The 16,097-nt window shown below is 39.8% G+C and overlaps 1 protein-coding gene across 1 annotated transcript in view; it reads left to right on the forward strand.

Annotated features, from left to right (window-relative positions):
* The first annotated feature begins 1,792 nt into the window (after positions 1 to 1,792).
* Positions 1,793 to 16,097, forward strand: part of AGPAT5 (1-acylglycerol-3-phosphate O-acyltransferase 5) — a 55,146-nt gene continuing 40,841 nt past the window's right edge. Inside the window, exon 1 of the mRNA XM_062488538.1 lies at positions 1,793 to 2,060. Within this exon, the coding sequence (XP_062344522.1) occupies positions 1,842 to 2,060 (219 nt within the window). The 5' untranslated portion in view covers positions 1,793 to 1,841. The remainder of the gene's footprint in view (positions 2,061 to 16,097) is intronic.

Below are 16,097 nucleotides of genomic sequence, written 5' to 3' on the forward strand. Positions count from 1 at the left end.
AGTCTTAATATCTGAAGAACTAATTGCCCTAAATTGGGTGATTTTTCTTCTTACAGCTGAAAGTAAAATGCCCAGGAGGCAATTTGGTTAAAGGAGGTGTAACTGGGGCCTATGCTTCTGTAAGACAAGAAATTGCAAATTGTAGTGAATATCAGAACATTCTTCTTATTCTGCTTCTGTGGTCTATAATGTATATTCAGTATTCAAATTCCTGTGGCTCAGTTCTGAGGCATCTACAGTAAAAAGCATCTATGAATCAAGAAAAGCAAGGACTTGGTGGCAATGTCCCAGATCTCATCACTCTAGTATATTCATTTCTTGAATGGAAAAGTTTGAGTTTCATTCAGCTGCAGATATCACAACCTCATATTCCGACATCATATTGATATAATTACACTGGTAAATTAAGCCCTAAGCCCAAGTACAAGGACTCTGTACTTTTTATGTAACTAAAATAGTATCTGTATGTCAGATAACATACTTCACAATGAGAGAAAATACATTAAAAGAACCTATAGAAAACATCCAATTTCGACAAGCAGAAACAAAGTGTGTGAACATAGGCATGTGTGTGTGGTATGGGATGATAAAAGATTAAGAATGCCATAAAGGCAAGGAAGGAAAAAATAAAATTCAAACAGTAACAAAAAAGGAAAATATGTAATGTAAAATACAGCAAAGAAAATACAGGCAGTCTTTGTAATAATATGTGGGAGAAACACTCAAAGGAATAAAAATCAAACATTCTAAAACTGCTAAAGATATGTCTTTTTATACCCACTACTAATGAACTGAAGGATGCCATTTTCAACACACACTATAAACCAGCTAGCACGAGGTCAACAACAGCAAAGGACAAAGCTTGTCCCAGTTAAAACCTGGCAAAGGAAACGGATCTCAGCAGAAGGTATTGCGCATTCACTTTTTTTTCAAAATAAGGAGATCTCGTGTAGAAATAAGCTTCAGGACAGAACTTGTTTTTTAAAGACAAGGAATAAATACTTCACTGCAGCCTAGAGTTCAATAATTAATTTCTTCTGGGAATGTTATTAGACTGTGTTCCGCAAGACCCCTTGCAATTTCTTCAAAAGCAGATGGAGCCTCTGGCTTCTGCTGCCCCCAGGCTATTGGGGAGCAGAGACCGGGGTCCGGGAGGAGGAGGCGAGGCAGGCAGGGTGAAATGCCTCCCAAACCCTGAGCATCGCTGTGCCAGGAGCTGGCAAAGGTAGAACTGCAATTCTGTTAGTGCTCCACTCGGACTCATAGGCCGAAAGTGCGGGGGTGGGGAGGAAGCGGAGGACGGCCAAGAAAAAGCAGTAACTTTTCTTCTAACTTACGCTCTGATACAATTAATACAAACTAAGCTCATCAATTACAAACGCGTGTGCCTCGTTTTGCACGGAGCCGAGGAGCCCGGCCCTGGCTACAACCGCTTCTGGCTGGGGAGTGATGGGGATGGGGCCGGGGCCACGGCGCGGGCTCCTCGTGGGGCCGGTCCCGGTCCCGGTCCCGGTCCCGGTCCCGGCCCGGCGCCAGCGCGGCCCCTCCCGCCCGCCCGGAAGCGCCGCGGGCCCGGGGCCGCCTTCCTGCGGCGCGGCTCCGCCTCCGCCGGGCAAGATGGTGGCGGCGGCGGCGCTGGAGGAGCCGTGAGCCCGTGCCTTCTCTTGCCGCTCTCTCGCTCCCCGTCCCTCACGGCCGCGGTCGCTGCTGCTTCCCGGCCGCCTGGCGGGTGTGCCCGGCCCGGCGCGGCGGGCGATGCGGGCGGCGGGGCTGCGGGGCTGTGTGTGAGCTGAGCGCGCCGCCCATGTGGGTGTCCCGGTGAGGCCGGGGGCAGCGGGAAGATGCTGCTGTCGCTGGTGCTGCACACCTACTCCATGCGCTACGTGCTGCCCGCCGCCGTCATGATGGGCACGGCGCCCACCTACATGCTGGCCTGGGGCGCCTGGCGCTTGCTCTCCGCCGTGCTTCCCGCCCGCTTCTACCGCGAGGTGGATGACCGGCTGTACACCATCTACCAGAGCATGGTGCTCTTCTTCTTCGAGAACTACACGGGCGTGCAGGTGAGCCGGCCGGGCCGGGCGGGGCAGGGCAGGGGGGCTCCGGCGGCGGTGCCGGCCCTGGGCTCGTCCCCCCGGCCCCTCGGGCCGCCCCCGGGCAGGTGCGGCCGTGGCCTGTGCCCGGAGCCGCAGAGGATCCGCCTCGTTCCGCAGCCGCCGCTGCTCCTCTGGTGATGCTTTTCACAGAGTGTTGGTGTTGTGTTCGTTTTGCAGGTCGGGGAAACGGAAGAGATGCGACACCGGTCGTGCTCTGTCAGCACTTGAATAGCAGCCGCCTTTGCACACTTTGAACCCCTGTGGCCTGTGTTGCCCATCTGTAGTATTAAATTGGCAGCAGATGAGAAAGCTGTCACCAGCTATAATTGTACATAATACACGTACAAGTTTTTAATAAACAGATTGTTTAATCTTTCAGTTATTACAGATTTTCAGTTTTCATGCAGTCTGCTTCATGTCACTCTTTGGCCCTTAAATTTTGTATCAGCCATGGATTGTGATTATTCAGGATCTCAGTTTCAGGTTAATAAGTTGGAATTGGAGGCCTCTCTTGTATGATCAGAGAGGTATTTGCATTCAGGTGATAATACCTCACAAAGTGCTCAGTGTTTGAGAGGTTGTCTATTTGTCTGTAATTTGGGAAGTAGGCAAGGAGACTTTTAATTCCGCATGTAAAAAATAATAAATGACAGGTGCTTCCTGTGCGTAAACATGACCTTCAAAATTTTTTTATTATACAGAAGGCTGTTTGAAGTTAACGTCAGCTCTAGGTGCTTGAGAGCAGAGAATACCAATACATATTGACAGATGACAGAGCTCAGACAAATAAGGTATTCTCATATTTACAGCTAAGGCTTTTTTCTACTATCTAATAAAGCATTTATTTCAGAATTAGGCTGGATCTCCCCTAGTTTCCCCTCTTGAGTGCAGTTGTAGGCCTTGCTTTCATACTGGCTCCTGGGAAACCCACAGAACCAGCTAAAGATACAAGAGTTGCATCTAATTTGATATCAGAGTAAACAGAACGGATACAAAACTGAAGCAAGATTTTCTTTCAGTGGTAGTTTTTGATCTGGCTTGTAATTTATTTAACTTCGTCTTACCTCTTGTCCAAATGAGCTAATTTTGTTATGCTTGATATATTAGAAAAAAAAAGAAGGGAAGATGGAACAATAGTTCACAGGTACTTATAGTTTCAGCTGCCTTCTGTTTTATGTAGTTAGTATCTCTTGTGCTGGTACCTTGATGTGTAGTAACACACCTTGGGCATTAACTGCTGAAAGTAGTGACATAGAAATTTAACTTAAATTATTCTGAGAATGAGAGGCAAAAATGAATATATAAATTGTAATAGAAAAGCTACTCAAGCTGCCTACGACTTGTGTGCAGATATAACAAACACTTAGAATTTTTAAAAAGAACTTTTACCCAAAAAATACCTGTGACATTAAAGAAAAGAAAATGCTAACCAAAAGAAACAACAAGGCAGCCATCATCTGGTGACCTCTGTTTCATTGCATTCATAAGCTTCATACAAGCACAAAAATGGTGGTGATCAATTACAGGCCACTAGCAGGAGATCGATTAGGATAATACTGAACTAGAGATGCTTTGTCACAGTAAGCAACAAATAATACTAAGAAATGGTGGAAGAGGAGGCATATGTCATAGGATAAATAAAATAGTAACCTTGACTGGAAGGTAAATAAAAGCTTGGAAAATACAATACATGTGTAGAGAGATAAGAGCTATAACCCTTAAAATCCATATGTCATTTAACTGGAAGATAGTCCCCATTTGTTTAAGAGAGAGAAACAGGGTGTCCTTTTAGACTTTTTCTTGTGAATGCTGCAAGTGTTTAACTTGAAACTCAGTGGTAAGTTAACCATGTGCCTGAGTGTGTGAGATTGGGATGGTAACCTGAGAGCTACTGTGGATGGGCTGTCTTAAGGCATGCAGTTAGATGGAGAAGTGTAGCATCATTAAACTTAATTCTAATAAGCCAGCAAAAATAGTAGCTTCATAAAGGCAGCTGTAGGGCTCTACTGTTAAGGCACCGTAAGAGCCATGGGAGGGAGGAATTCTGTATCTCTTTAAGGTCTATTAATTTATTCAATCTATTGAAGTGTGTTGCAGTATTTATTTTTGTCACTCAATAAATAGGAGACAACAACCTAATCCATCAGAATACTAGAACTCGTTGTAGTCCCACTCAAGTAGTTAGGACTCTGCAGATGCTTAAGTGACTTTTTGTTAGCGTTGTTGCTGTCTTACAGTGTTTAAAATGTCTTTCATGTTATGTACTTTTTAGCATTCTTTGGTTTTGTACTCAAGGAATTTGTGGTTTTTAAATGCAGGAACATTCTAGACCAGTTGTGGATATTTGAGGTGTCTGATCTAAAAATAATTTGCCAAAATTCCCAGTAATGTGAGTAGGTATTAATAGGGCAGAGTCAGTTACTGTCATAAACATGGATGACTATCTTTTTGACTCAAATACTAATGTATTGTGATATTTGTTTTCTATTTATTTATCTGTCAAGAGGTGATGTTTCTCTCTATTATTTGCTGTTAATCCATTAAGTATGTAAATCTGTCTCCCCCTCATGACTGCATGCACAAGTGTGTTTTTTTTGTTCTTCTTGACTTGGATGTTCTTAGCCAATTCTTTAAAAACAAAAACTGTTCATGCTAGGAAGGCTTTTTATCTTTGTAGTAAACTCTGTTTTGAAATGTAGCTAAGGAAGGTGATCACCTGATTTGCATGGTAGAAAATCTTGAAATACTAGTCTTTCCCTTTCTCTTAAGTATTTGACTTGAGATATAAAATAATTGCAGAGCTATAATTGCTGTGAGCTCTGGATATTTTAGGTCCTAGAGAGTGGCTTTTTTTTTTACTTGGTAAGTAAAACAAGTATTTACTTGTAAATACTTTCTCTTTTTAAATTTTGGGTCAGACTTGATTTTTTTCTACTAAAATGATTTTGTTTTACAAAGCCTAAGAGAACTCAAGCTAGCTTGGCATCAGTTTAGGTTTTCCAATAATACTAGAATTCATTAATGAATTGGCAAAAATAGTCCTTTTTGCTGACTGTCATGCAAGAGTTGGCAATAGAAGACTGAAGAACCAGTATGGATAGTACAGAAAGCAACAACAACATCCCAGTGCTGTGAGGTAAACTTGACAAAGCCAGTAGGACTATAAAGTGAAATCCTATAATGCTGTGTAAATTTGTCAGTGCAGTTTAATGGGCATCCATTAATTTTATTAAGGAGCTATAAATATATGAAATTAATTAATCTGTGGCACTGTGACAGTGCTCCTCAATAATCTCTAGGATTATATACTCAGAGTAATGAAAATGTGTAGGTGTGGTATTGGAAAGTGGCACAGATAAAATGTCCCTGCTTTGGCCGTATTGTTTCTCACCTGTACTGCCATAAGATGCAGGTGCCCTATAGCATGGCTTTCTAGGAGGAATATATACCAGTTGCTTGAACATTGTATGAAGTGAGAAGAATTCTATGTAAAGAGAGTCTCAGAGAGCAAAAGATCTTAATTTTATCAGTGACGAGCTAAAGCAGTCCCTAGTACAAACAGGTGCAATTCACGCACTTTGGAGGACTTGCATCTGTGGGTGCTAATAGTTGGTTTGGCCCCAGGTTTTTGAATCATCAAGAAGCTGATGAACTGTGGTTGTGTTCCTGCTTTTCTCTTTGCTGTGTCAGGGAAGTCTGGTCTCTTCCATTTCAAACAGACTATAAACAGTTGAATCCTACCATAGAATGTGAAAACCAGGATGGCTGCAAATAAGCATGTGATTAGAATGGTTAAAGGGCTGAAAGTAATTCAATATGATGAATGCTCTCATCTCTCTCTGACCCTGAGCATCTTATCCCTGTTGCTCTCAGGGTGATGAAATTAATGCCTATTGTGTTTGTGCACATGTTTCAGACCAGATGAGGACTAAATGTTCTTCAGCTTTTTGTGTTGTAATTTTGTTTGATATTTTGTACTGAATGCTGGTGAAGAAATAATAAAGCAATCATCACTCAGTCTGCTTCCTAAAGGATCATTTTCATCTGAAAGGTTTTGACAATTGAATGAGATCCATAATTGAATTAATGTGCATGGATTTTATTCAGTACTTGTGTCAGCTGTGTTCCCTACCCCCACTTCCTGAAGAATAGAGTTTTTGGAAGCAGTGTTTTTATTAAAGACATTATGAAATTCTGGTTTTCATTGTCTTTACAGAACTCTTGAAAGGCTGTAAGAATCAGATAATACCTCGGTGTTGTTTAGTAGAGCTAAACAATTATTTTATAAAATACAAGAGATGCTTGTTAAACAGTGTGCTTCCTGGATTGATATTGAAGCTTGGACTTGCTGTGTCTCAATAGAGTTGAAAATTACTTAGGTTTAGAGCAAACTAAGAAAACTCTGTTGGGCAAATGTGCTGCTGAACTCTTGACAATACTTTCCAGTGGAGTAGAGCCTGGGATTTTTTTTGTATCTTGGCTTTCTAGGAAATATGTGAGGAGAGCTTGGTGTCTGAGATTGGAATGGATGCTTAGTCTTGGAGCTGTTGTCCAATTTGCAGTGAGTGTCTGTGCCCATCTCTGTTCCCAGGACAGCAACCTTCCCAGACAAGATTATCTTTACTTAATTCTTGTTTTTCCTTTTGAAGCTGTTCAGCTGTCCAGCAGGTAATTCTTGAGTGCCCAAGGTGGAAGTAAGAAGGCAAGAAGCAGTGCAGGTTTGACAGCCAAGTTGCAGCATACAAGTTGGTGCTTCTGGTTGCTGTTGGTGAGGTGGTTTGTCATCTCTTAGGAGCCTGGTTCTTCTGTCTCCGCACTGGGCGAGGCATCATAACCAGGCTTCATCATGGCAGGGTGAAGGTTTGGCCTCTGACTCCTTCCTGTTGGTAGATGTGAGTGATGGGGTTTGGCTTCTCTTTAGATTAGGACCCATTTCCCAGGCGAATAATGCAACCAGAAAAATCAAAGGAAACATAGCTTTTCACCCTTCTTCCACTGTGTTTGGAAGGAAAATGCTGGCACTTGCATTTTTGGATGAGGCTGGGTGTATGAACCTGTGAGCTCTCTCCCCTGTGTGGCAGCTCAGGGGTGGGAGGATACTGGAATGGTGTGGGAGCAGAGCAGCCTTCAAGGGCTTGAGCTTTCCTCATTCCTGTAACTTGTGGCAGTAACCCCAGTTAGTGCCTGCTTATGTTGCTACTTTGTGAAACAGTGTTAGCTGTTGCAAGGTGTGTTAACAGGTTAAAATAATCATACTTGTAATTTAATAGAGATGGCAGAAACAATGAAGTAAACTTCTTGGGGGAGTGATAGAAATTTGGGGACTGGTGCAATGCAAAGACTGAAAAGAAAACTTGGAGAAGGTAGTGAAGTGTATTACGTTTGTTTGGTAAACTTTTGAAAGAAGCCCAGTGAATTTTTTCTGCTGTGAAGTTTTTCTGTCTCCATTAAGAGGGTTTACCCTGCTTCATTTCATTAGAGAATTCAATGTACAGCTGTCTCCAGGCATATATGTCTTTTGTAGTATACAGCTAAGTTCTTTGTGTTACTGGAACAGAAATTAAGTGGTACCTGCTAAGCCCAAGAGATGCAACTTTTAAATTGAGATGTATGTCTAAATTTAGACTCTTACATTCAACTGTGGTATGAGACAGCAAAAATAGATAGATTAGGTATGTTAACTTTGTGCTCTTTCTGTTTTAGGTATTGCAAACCAGATATTTGCATGTATCTTAATTTTTATTCTATGCCTTTGACTGTACATCTGAAGGTGAAAGTGATGTCCTTCAGGACTCTTGTCCTACAATATACCATCTAGAGTTCCAGTCTACTGCAGATCTGGCTTTGGGGCAATCTGGAAAGAATTTATTATAAAGAGGTTCTGCATTCAGTGCTGGTCCTGATCATCCTCCACTTACTGCCTGATATATGAAAAATAAAATAAATAAAAACGAGGTCTTGTTAGCATTTTTAAAATCAAGTATCAGCTACCTGAACCAAAACTGCTGTTTGGATTCATAAATTAGCAGCTTTGTGTGGAGATTTGCCTGGCATATGTTTTCTAAATGGCAAGTCACAACTGAATCTGAATTTTATATCAGCCTTGTCTGTTACAGTCCACAATTTAAAAAATGTGCGTTTACAATTTTAAGTTAGCTGCATGTACTTATGAAAATATTAGAAAGTATGTATCAGGTAGGAACAGCTAAGGAGAGCAAGTTTGAATGCTCTTATAAATTCTGATTCCAAGTATTTGACCAGTAAGTTTTGCAAAATCATGGTTTGATTTTAAAATTTTCTGTTTAAATATACTTTATTTTAATATCTTAAGATTTTTGGTATATGGATTTTTCAGTACAATTTGTCTTGACTTAGCGTAATTCGTTACATTGGAAAATAAAAGTTGTGTTTTTCACTTTTTTAACCTGCATGAGTTTTATACCCTTTACTGATTTTTTTATTTAACTCTTCTGGTAGATGCTAGGCCATGGAGTTTTACTGTGCTCTTCTGCCATTTTCTTCTGCTTACATAATATGTCTGGATACTTTATGTAAGGATGATTGTTAATTTAGATGTTTTTTCTCCTGGTACTCTACCATCAGACACTGCTCTTGCTAAGAAAAGATTCTGTTCATAGTTAAACATTTGAGTGCAGTTATTTCAAACTTTTTCTCTTAGGCTTGCAGGTGGGATGTCCTTTATCTCTCAGTTTTAGTTGTGTTAGATAAAGTAGGCTCAGATGTCAGGGATTTTGACATTACAATTATGAGGAAGCATATCTTCTTGGGGAAAAAATACTCTTTATCTTCTGTCACTTTGAATTTATCCTGTGAAGGTATTTGGTGTAAAAAGCCAGGGAAATTATTTTCTTTTGTTCATTTCATTTCTGTCACGTAGTACTTGTCATCTTCTCTGTTACAACTAGATCCTTTGTGTGAGTAGAAAATAGCATTTGTGCTAGTTTGATTTTTAAATGTAAAATTAACTACACATGATTTTGTCAAATTTGTATTTTAGCTCATGACTAGATATAAAAAAAATATTAGTTTGGAGTGCTTTGAACTTTACCGCGGTAGTTGAAATAATTTTACCTGATGAACTTATGGATTGTCTCGAAGACTTACTTTGTTCCATTTCCTAAGGCTACTTGGCAATCTGAGGCCATGCGTGTTTCTTTTTGAGTAAGCAAACACAGTGCAGGGTTCTGAGCAAGCTGCAAGTGAACTGGCTCATTTACATGCTGTGGTGGTGAGCAGATGAGAGTGATTTTAATGTGGTGATTTTTGAGGCTGATCAGTTTACTATGTTCAATTCTGGAGGCAGAATTGTTGCAGATATCTCTCTACATGTTCTAATGCTGTGTAGTGATTTCTTTGCTTCACTGTGAAAGTCCAGAGTGCTTAAATTCTAGATACTTACTGACAGTGTATGGAGAAGCTTTCAAAAATCCTATTCCACAATCACAAGCAGAGACTAGAGATGTTTCTTAATCATCCTCATTCATGTCAACTCACTGAGAGCTTCACGGGAGCTTTCAGACTGTACTTGATACAAACAGTTGTAATGATATAACAAATAAAGATGCAAACAATTCCATGGAGTCCCAGGAAAAGTTAAAAAGTTTAAAAGCAAAGTTCCTATTACAAAGAGCTCTATCTGGAGGAAATGCTGCAAACTGCCACAAGGTTTCCTGCTCATGTCTCATGGGCAACAGGTATTTCCAGAGTGAGCTTAAATGGACATTACATATTTTCCACTACAGAAGGATAATAAAGTAAATAATGGCTACTTTAAGGGGGTTGCTTTTTCCCTTCTTTTAAGGAAATTACAAAAATGTGCATGAAGAAGTCTCCAGAGATGCAACAGCCTTACAAAGGAGACTTTCTCCTATTGAAACAGGTGGAATACTTACTTCCACTCTTGCACTAGAAGACATGTTCAGGTTTTATGTAATACCAAGATGCCAAATGTTCAGAAAAACACTCCTGTTGAAATCTCATAATATAAATAATCACTTTTCATATACATCTGAAGTATGTGCAGTTACTATTTTAAAAAAATCATTATCGGTGATTTATGATGAAAGTTAGGTACTCTAATTTTGGTTTTTCACAGGTAGTCACTGATTGTAATGGTGTGTTCGTGCCATGGAACTGCAGTGTAATCAAAAGCAAGTAATTTGAAGAAAGATATGTAAATTATTTGGGCACTGAAAATAGGACTTCTTCAGACTTAAGATGTCAGAATCTTAGCATTAAAATAATGATAAATCTTGAGGTTTTTTCCTGTTATCAAGACTGGAACATTTTAAGATATACAGATGCCTTTTTTAAAATTTTGTTAAGGATTCATCAAGAGAGCTAAGGAGTACAGGGGACATTATCTTTAATTCAGCTCAGAAACTGTAAAGCCTTTACAGTCAGCATCAGAACAAAATTACTTCTATACATGTATCTAGTACATGGAATGAAGTATAACCACTCATAAAAGTTTGTCAATTTAGACCATAAGGCTAAAAATGTAATATGAAATAAGAATGTGCAGACCTCATATTTAACATCTGATGGTAGTCCTGCTTAATCTAAATAGATTGCTACTATAATTTTTTTACAAAAAGGAAATTAAATGCCAGTAAGTGTATTTTCTGAAATTCTGTTCTCTCTGGTTGAATTAAGTGAAAAACGTTATTTTTTTAAAAAAATTGAATTACAATACATATAGGAAACTATTCAGTATTGACCAGAGCTTATATCTTAGGAATGTTTTTATTTGCTGAACCCCAGTAAAATACAGAATGTTTGAATGAATTCTGCTTCATAAAATGGATTGCCTTGTGCTTTTATGGCTTGTTGCTGAGCTTGCTAGAGCTGTCTGAGCAGGAGGCTTCAGACTTGTGCAATTCTGCATTGAGAGGATAGTCCCTAAAGAAGTTGTGACGTGTAGCAACAGTATGATCGTTACCTTAAAGCTGTGTGTCCTAAAGGTATTTTTAGAAAATTTATAAACCTTTTTTTTTTTTTCCCCAGATCTAGGGAAAACACAACTAAAAACATCAAAGTCCTTCCTCTTCTGTTCTATTCATATTCCTTACGCTGTAGGCAAGGGAAACCTGTATCTGTTAAATGTGAATGAAAGTGCTTCTCTGTCTTCTGTAAAGAAAAATAAACATTTAAAATTCTTATAGTAAGACGTCTTAGAACCTGAGAAATTTGTCAGCACCAAGTACAGATTCACTATCTGTAACCTATCTTGAGCCTGCTTCTAGTCAAACAGGGTAAATACATTCTATGGTCTGAGGTGGTTTCTCTGAAGCTCAAAGGACTTGTGACATGAGGCAGGTTTTTAGTCTAAGAGAACTTAAAGAACTTTGCTGAAGATGCCTGCAGCAATCCTGCAAAGGTCAACTTGCACCGGGTAGATGTTGACATCAGAAGCTGCTGCCTGGTAATTGTTTTGGTGGTTTGTTCATGCAAGCTCCACCCTTTCACCAGAAAATTGTATCCAGAGTTTGTAACAAACAGATGAGAAATATGTCCTAGGATACTGTTTATTTTTGTAGAGGTGTTGTTGTAGTGCCTAGCTAACAGAGATGCTCTTGTCCCAAAGAGCACACAGTCCCAATTATTAATCGTGAAGAATAGTGGAGAGAGGTGAATTTTGTGAGGATAGTACAGCTGAGTAGGAAGTCTGTGAGGTTCTTTTTAAGTGTTGATGTCTTGACTTGTTCTCCCGAAGAGGGAAGAAATGCTTTCCCTGTTATCCTGCTTTTATCCCTCTTTCCAGTTGCTATTGCCTGTACTTGGAGCTGATGTTTTTCCTGAACATGATGCTCTGCTTTCACAAAATAGTCCAGTGAACATAAGTTTTGTTGAAGTAACAGCAAAGATGGGAACATCACTCTTAATTCACACCTGGTTTCTTTGCATAGAGAAGGGAGGAGGGTTAAGAAGTCTGAGGAACCAAGACTGAATGTGCTGGATAGGCACCAGATGAGATGGCCCAAGTTTTTACCAGCAGCAGCCAGTTGCCTTAATGCTGCTGAAACAGGTCACACTAATCAGAAGATCTGCTTGCAGATCAGCTTCTAATTGCTTCCATTATCAGCCACATCCAATTACAATATTATGGTGATCTTTGCTAGGAGTTTGATGTAATCACCAGATCTTCTGATAGTATGATTACTTTTACCTACAGTTATTTTTGTCATGACAGTGTTTTCTGAACTGATCTTGCTAGGATGTGATTAAATGATCTATCTAATTTTCTTTGGTATGTAAAGATTTCATAATCAGGAAATAAAATTCTTAACTCTAAGTTACAGTGTCCACCTTGTTTCAGTGAAAACCTGTGTGCAAATTATGGGTTATTCGGGTGTGGCTGCCATGCAGGACTGTTCCTCATTGGTACGTGACCTACCACATTAGCACAGCCGTAGTTTAGTATGTTGCACCGGAAAAAGCGGTCTGGTAGGGAAGCTGAAACTGGTGTCACCAGATCACCCAGGAGCTTCCATTTGCATGCCTAGATCAGCCTATCACTGAATTAGTACATTCTCCCTGCGGAAATACTTCTAACTTCCTGCTAATTCACCAAAGCTTTGTCTGGACACACCCTGAGGTGTGTCTTTTGGCTGCTGAGCCTGTGAACAGCTTGGTATATGGCATCCATGGAAGCTGGGTTCCAGCCTTCCCAGAGAAGGGATCTATTAGCCTTCAGTTTTCTTTATTTGAGATCTGACTGTATTGAGTTTGACAGTGCTACTGTATAAACAGATCTGAAAGGCCCACATTAACACTTACTGTATTACTCATTACTGTGAACTGGGCTTTGAAACCACCAAAACATGGCTAAAAGCACACATTTCAGTGTTGAGTACACAAGTAATGTTTACAGTGTTCGACTGTAAATCTGCATTTTAAACATTTTCCCTCAAATCTCTGCTTACTTTGGCTTGCTGTGTTGGGCTTCCTTTTGACTCATTTTCTTTGCTTGACTTCATTGTGCCTTGTTTTTTTTCTTTTTTCTTTTTTAACAGCAGATTCTATTCTAAATGAACAGGTTCCTCACTTGCTTTGCTGTGGCTGGCAGGGCACTTATCAGTTCATTAAGATGGTAGATAGGTAGAATAAATCTATACTGTAGTGTCTGGAGAACCATGCATGAAGTACGTGAAACACTATGCTGACATTCAAATTGCCTGCCAAGCATGTCCTGAATGTGCTATGCTGCTTCCCCTCCCTTCCTATGCTCTGCACACCCCAGGAACAGCGCTGCTTCTCTAGGAGGGCTGGCAGTCTAAGCCACTCTGATGTCTTCAGGTTTCTTCCAAAGGGACTTGAATACAGGTGGGCTCTGTGGGCTCTTGTTTCTACACTGCTGTCCCTGGCAAGTCACTCAACTGCTGCCCTAGAGCACAGTGCTGGGAGCACCAGGGACACAGGTTTGGTCCCCATAGGGGCATTCGCTGAAGAGGTGGACTCAAGGATCCTTGTAGGTCTCTTGCAACTCAGAATATCCTGTGATGCTGTAATTCACTGTGGCCCCCAAACATCTCTGGCACCAGCAAAATGAGGAATCACAGGCTGCATAGCCTCTGCAGCAAGGGATTCTGCAAAGTTAGCTAAGAAAAATAGCAGGGAGTCTGAGGTTTTCTGGAGGCCATGAAGAAGACTACTGTATTATTTTCTTCTGCAGCTATAATATACTTGAGGTGCTCTGTTTTACCTAAACACATCAGATGGCCGGAAATTGGTGTCTTGTCCTGAGCAGACTCTTCTCCTGCTTATCCACAAGCAGATTAATTCTTCAGACACCATCAAAAAGGAAAAAGGGCATTTCTATAGGATTCAAAGCTCTTAACTGTTACCCCTCTGTTGTGTATGGTGAGTATTTTCAGAAGCTCAATAAAGCAAAAATGCTTTGGTCACATAAGGAGAGTTGCGTGGGTGCCCACAGAGTAGGTGTCTCTTGGGACTGCAGGCTGGAAGTTGCCATTCTTAGCTATTTGTAGTAACAGTTGTAAGTTTGTAGCTCAGTTCTTTAACTCAGAGTGTCTAAGGTGAATAGTTGTTTGCTGGCCTTTGATGAACTGTATAAGCCTTTCCTGGAGGTCGGTGAAATGGGCCCTGCTGAAGTGATGATGCTGCAGATAAAGCTGGTGCATCCTCTTAGGGTGAGCCATCTGAGCAAACAAAATAGAGCTTTCAGATTTACTTGCTCTTACCTTCACTTTGAAGTAAAACATCCAGGTTTTGTGTGTTCAATGAGAACTAATATAAACAAGGTTTTTTCTTTTTTAGTTCTGGACAATGGTTTGGCCACGTGTTTTATCATGAGTAAAAGATTTTGGTCCATTGCATGTAAACACATCTAATCCTTAGGGTAGGCCATCATCTTGTGCATAGAAGTTGTTTACAGGAACAATGAGTGGGTGTTCCTCTGGGGTTAAAAAGTGAACTAGATCCAATCCTAATGAAATAAAAAATCACACAGATTAACTGTTATATTTGGCAGACCCCAGCATACATTTTTAAATGGGAATGATATTTTATATTTGTTTTTACCCATGCAATAGTCCAAAGCAAGTGCTTTAAATTGTGGGTGTGACTGCACTGAGATTCTGATTTGGTACATTAAAGTGGAAATATTTACAAGTTGAAGTTATAAATTGTATATTTCAAACCCTGTTTCTTGTGTGGGGCAGACCTTGGGGTCAAGGGCAGATTTTGTTTTCCTCTCATTTTTATTTTTTTTCTGTGTTTTAGTAAAGCTCAAATAACTTTCAGGACTTCTGGTTTAATGGTTTGTTCTACTGGGCCTTCTCTCTTACTCTAAAATTCTCTTTGCCAGAAACTGCATAGTGGAGTCTTAACTTGAAATTAAAGAAAACAATATTTATGGACATTGTGCGTAACAGTGCTGGGAAAGCATACACTTCTAAAATGAAGTTTTAACTCTGTAAGTGAGAGTAGGAGGATTTATTTTGGAAGAATTTGAACTGTAAGGTCAACCCTCAGACTGCTACCTTGCTCTAAACTGTGTGTGGTACCCAGTGTCAGCAGTAAGGTTATAAATTCTGGTATTTCAATGAGAAGACTACTCCTTTAGCAGAATCTTCTTCAAATTTGTCAGATCCTGTTCAGAATATACTTGTCAACTGACTTGTTACAAATATTGTTCAGTTAGAATTTATTGTGCATGCCTTTTTCATTTTTGGGAAAAAGGTAACTCAAGTTATATCCTCTTCTACTGTGTGCTGAATGATCACATAATGACTGAGTATCTCAGTTCACCAATATCTGGTTATGGCCTTGGAAAGAAAACTTGATCAATGGTGTGGTTGTATTTTCAAAGGAGCAGCATGAATGTAAAAGATACAGTGTTTTTGTGAGGTTTTTGCCTGGAGTTAACAGTATGAGGCATTAGCCATCCAGTATCACAGGTTATCTGAGAGATGGGCAGAGTTTCAGACATGCTGGTAGACACCTTCTATAAGGATCAATATAAGACTTAGCAGACTAAATGATACCAGTTAAGATATCAATGTTAGTTCTTCCTAATGAAATTCTAGTATTGCCCAGACTAGAGAAGTGTTGATAATAAGTGGGTAAATCTTCCATATAGCACTTTGCTTTTTTGATAAATGGAATAATTTCAAAGTAGTGTGTATGTCTGATACAGCCATCTTCTAAAAACAAGGAGTATGTCCATTGGCAGAACAATGGTGAAAGCCTACCTAGACTGTTAGAAAAACTAGGTTTCATTAAGTAATGAAAAAGTTTATTAAAGGTAATTGAACAGCTCCATTGGTTCTTCAGAATTAAAATTAATTTCTCATTTTATCTTTGAAAATAATTGAATTAATCCATTTTAAAAGGGTTACCAAGATTCTAGCATCAGCATCTTGTTCTGTAGTCATGCTCTCAGAAGGTTATTTCACTAATAGACCAATACCTTTCAGGGGCAAGAAACTACAAGGTTAAAGTGTGTCTTTAGTGTAATAG

This window comes from Cinclus cinclus, chromosome 3, assembly GCF_963662255.1.
Source record: "Cinclus cinclus chromosome 3, bCinCin1.1, whole genome shotgun sequence".
In the NCBI taxonomy this organism is placed as follows: domain Eukaryota; kingdom Metazoa; phylum Chordata; class Aves; order Passeriformes; family Cinclidae; genus Cinclus; species Cinclus cinclus.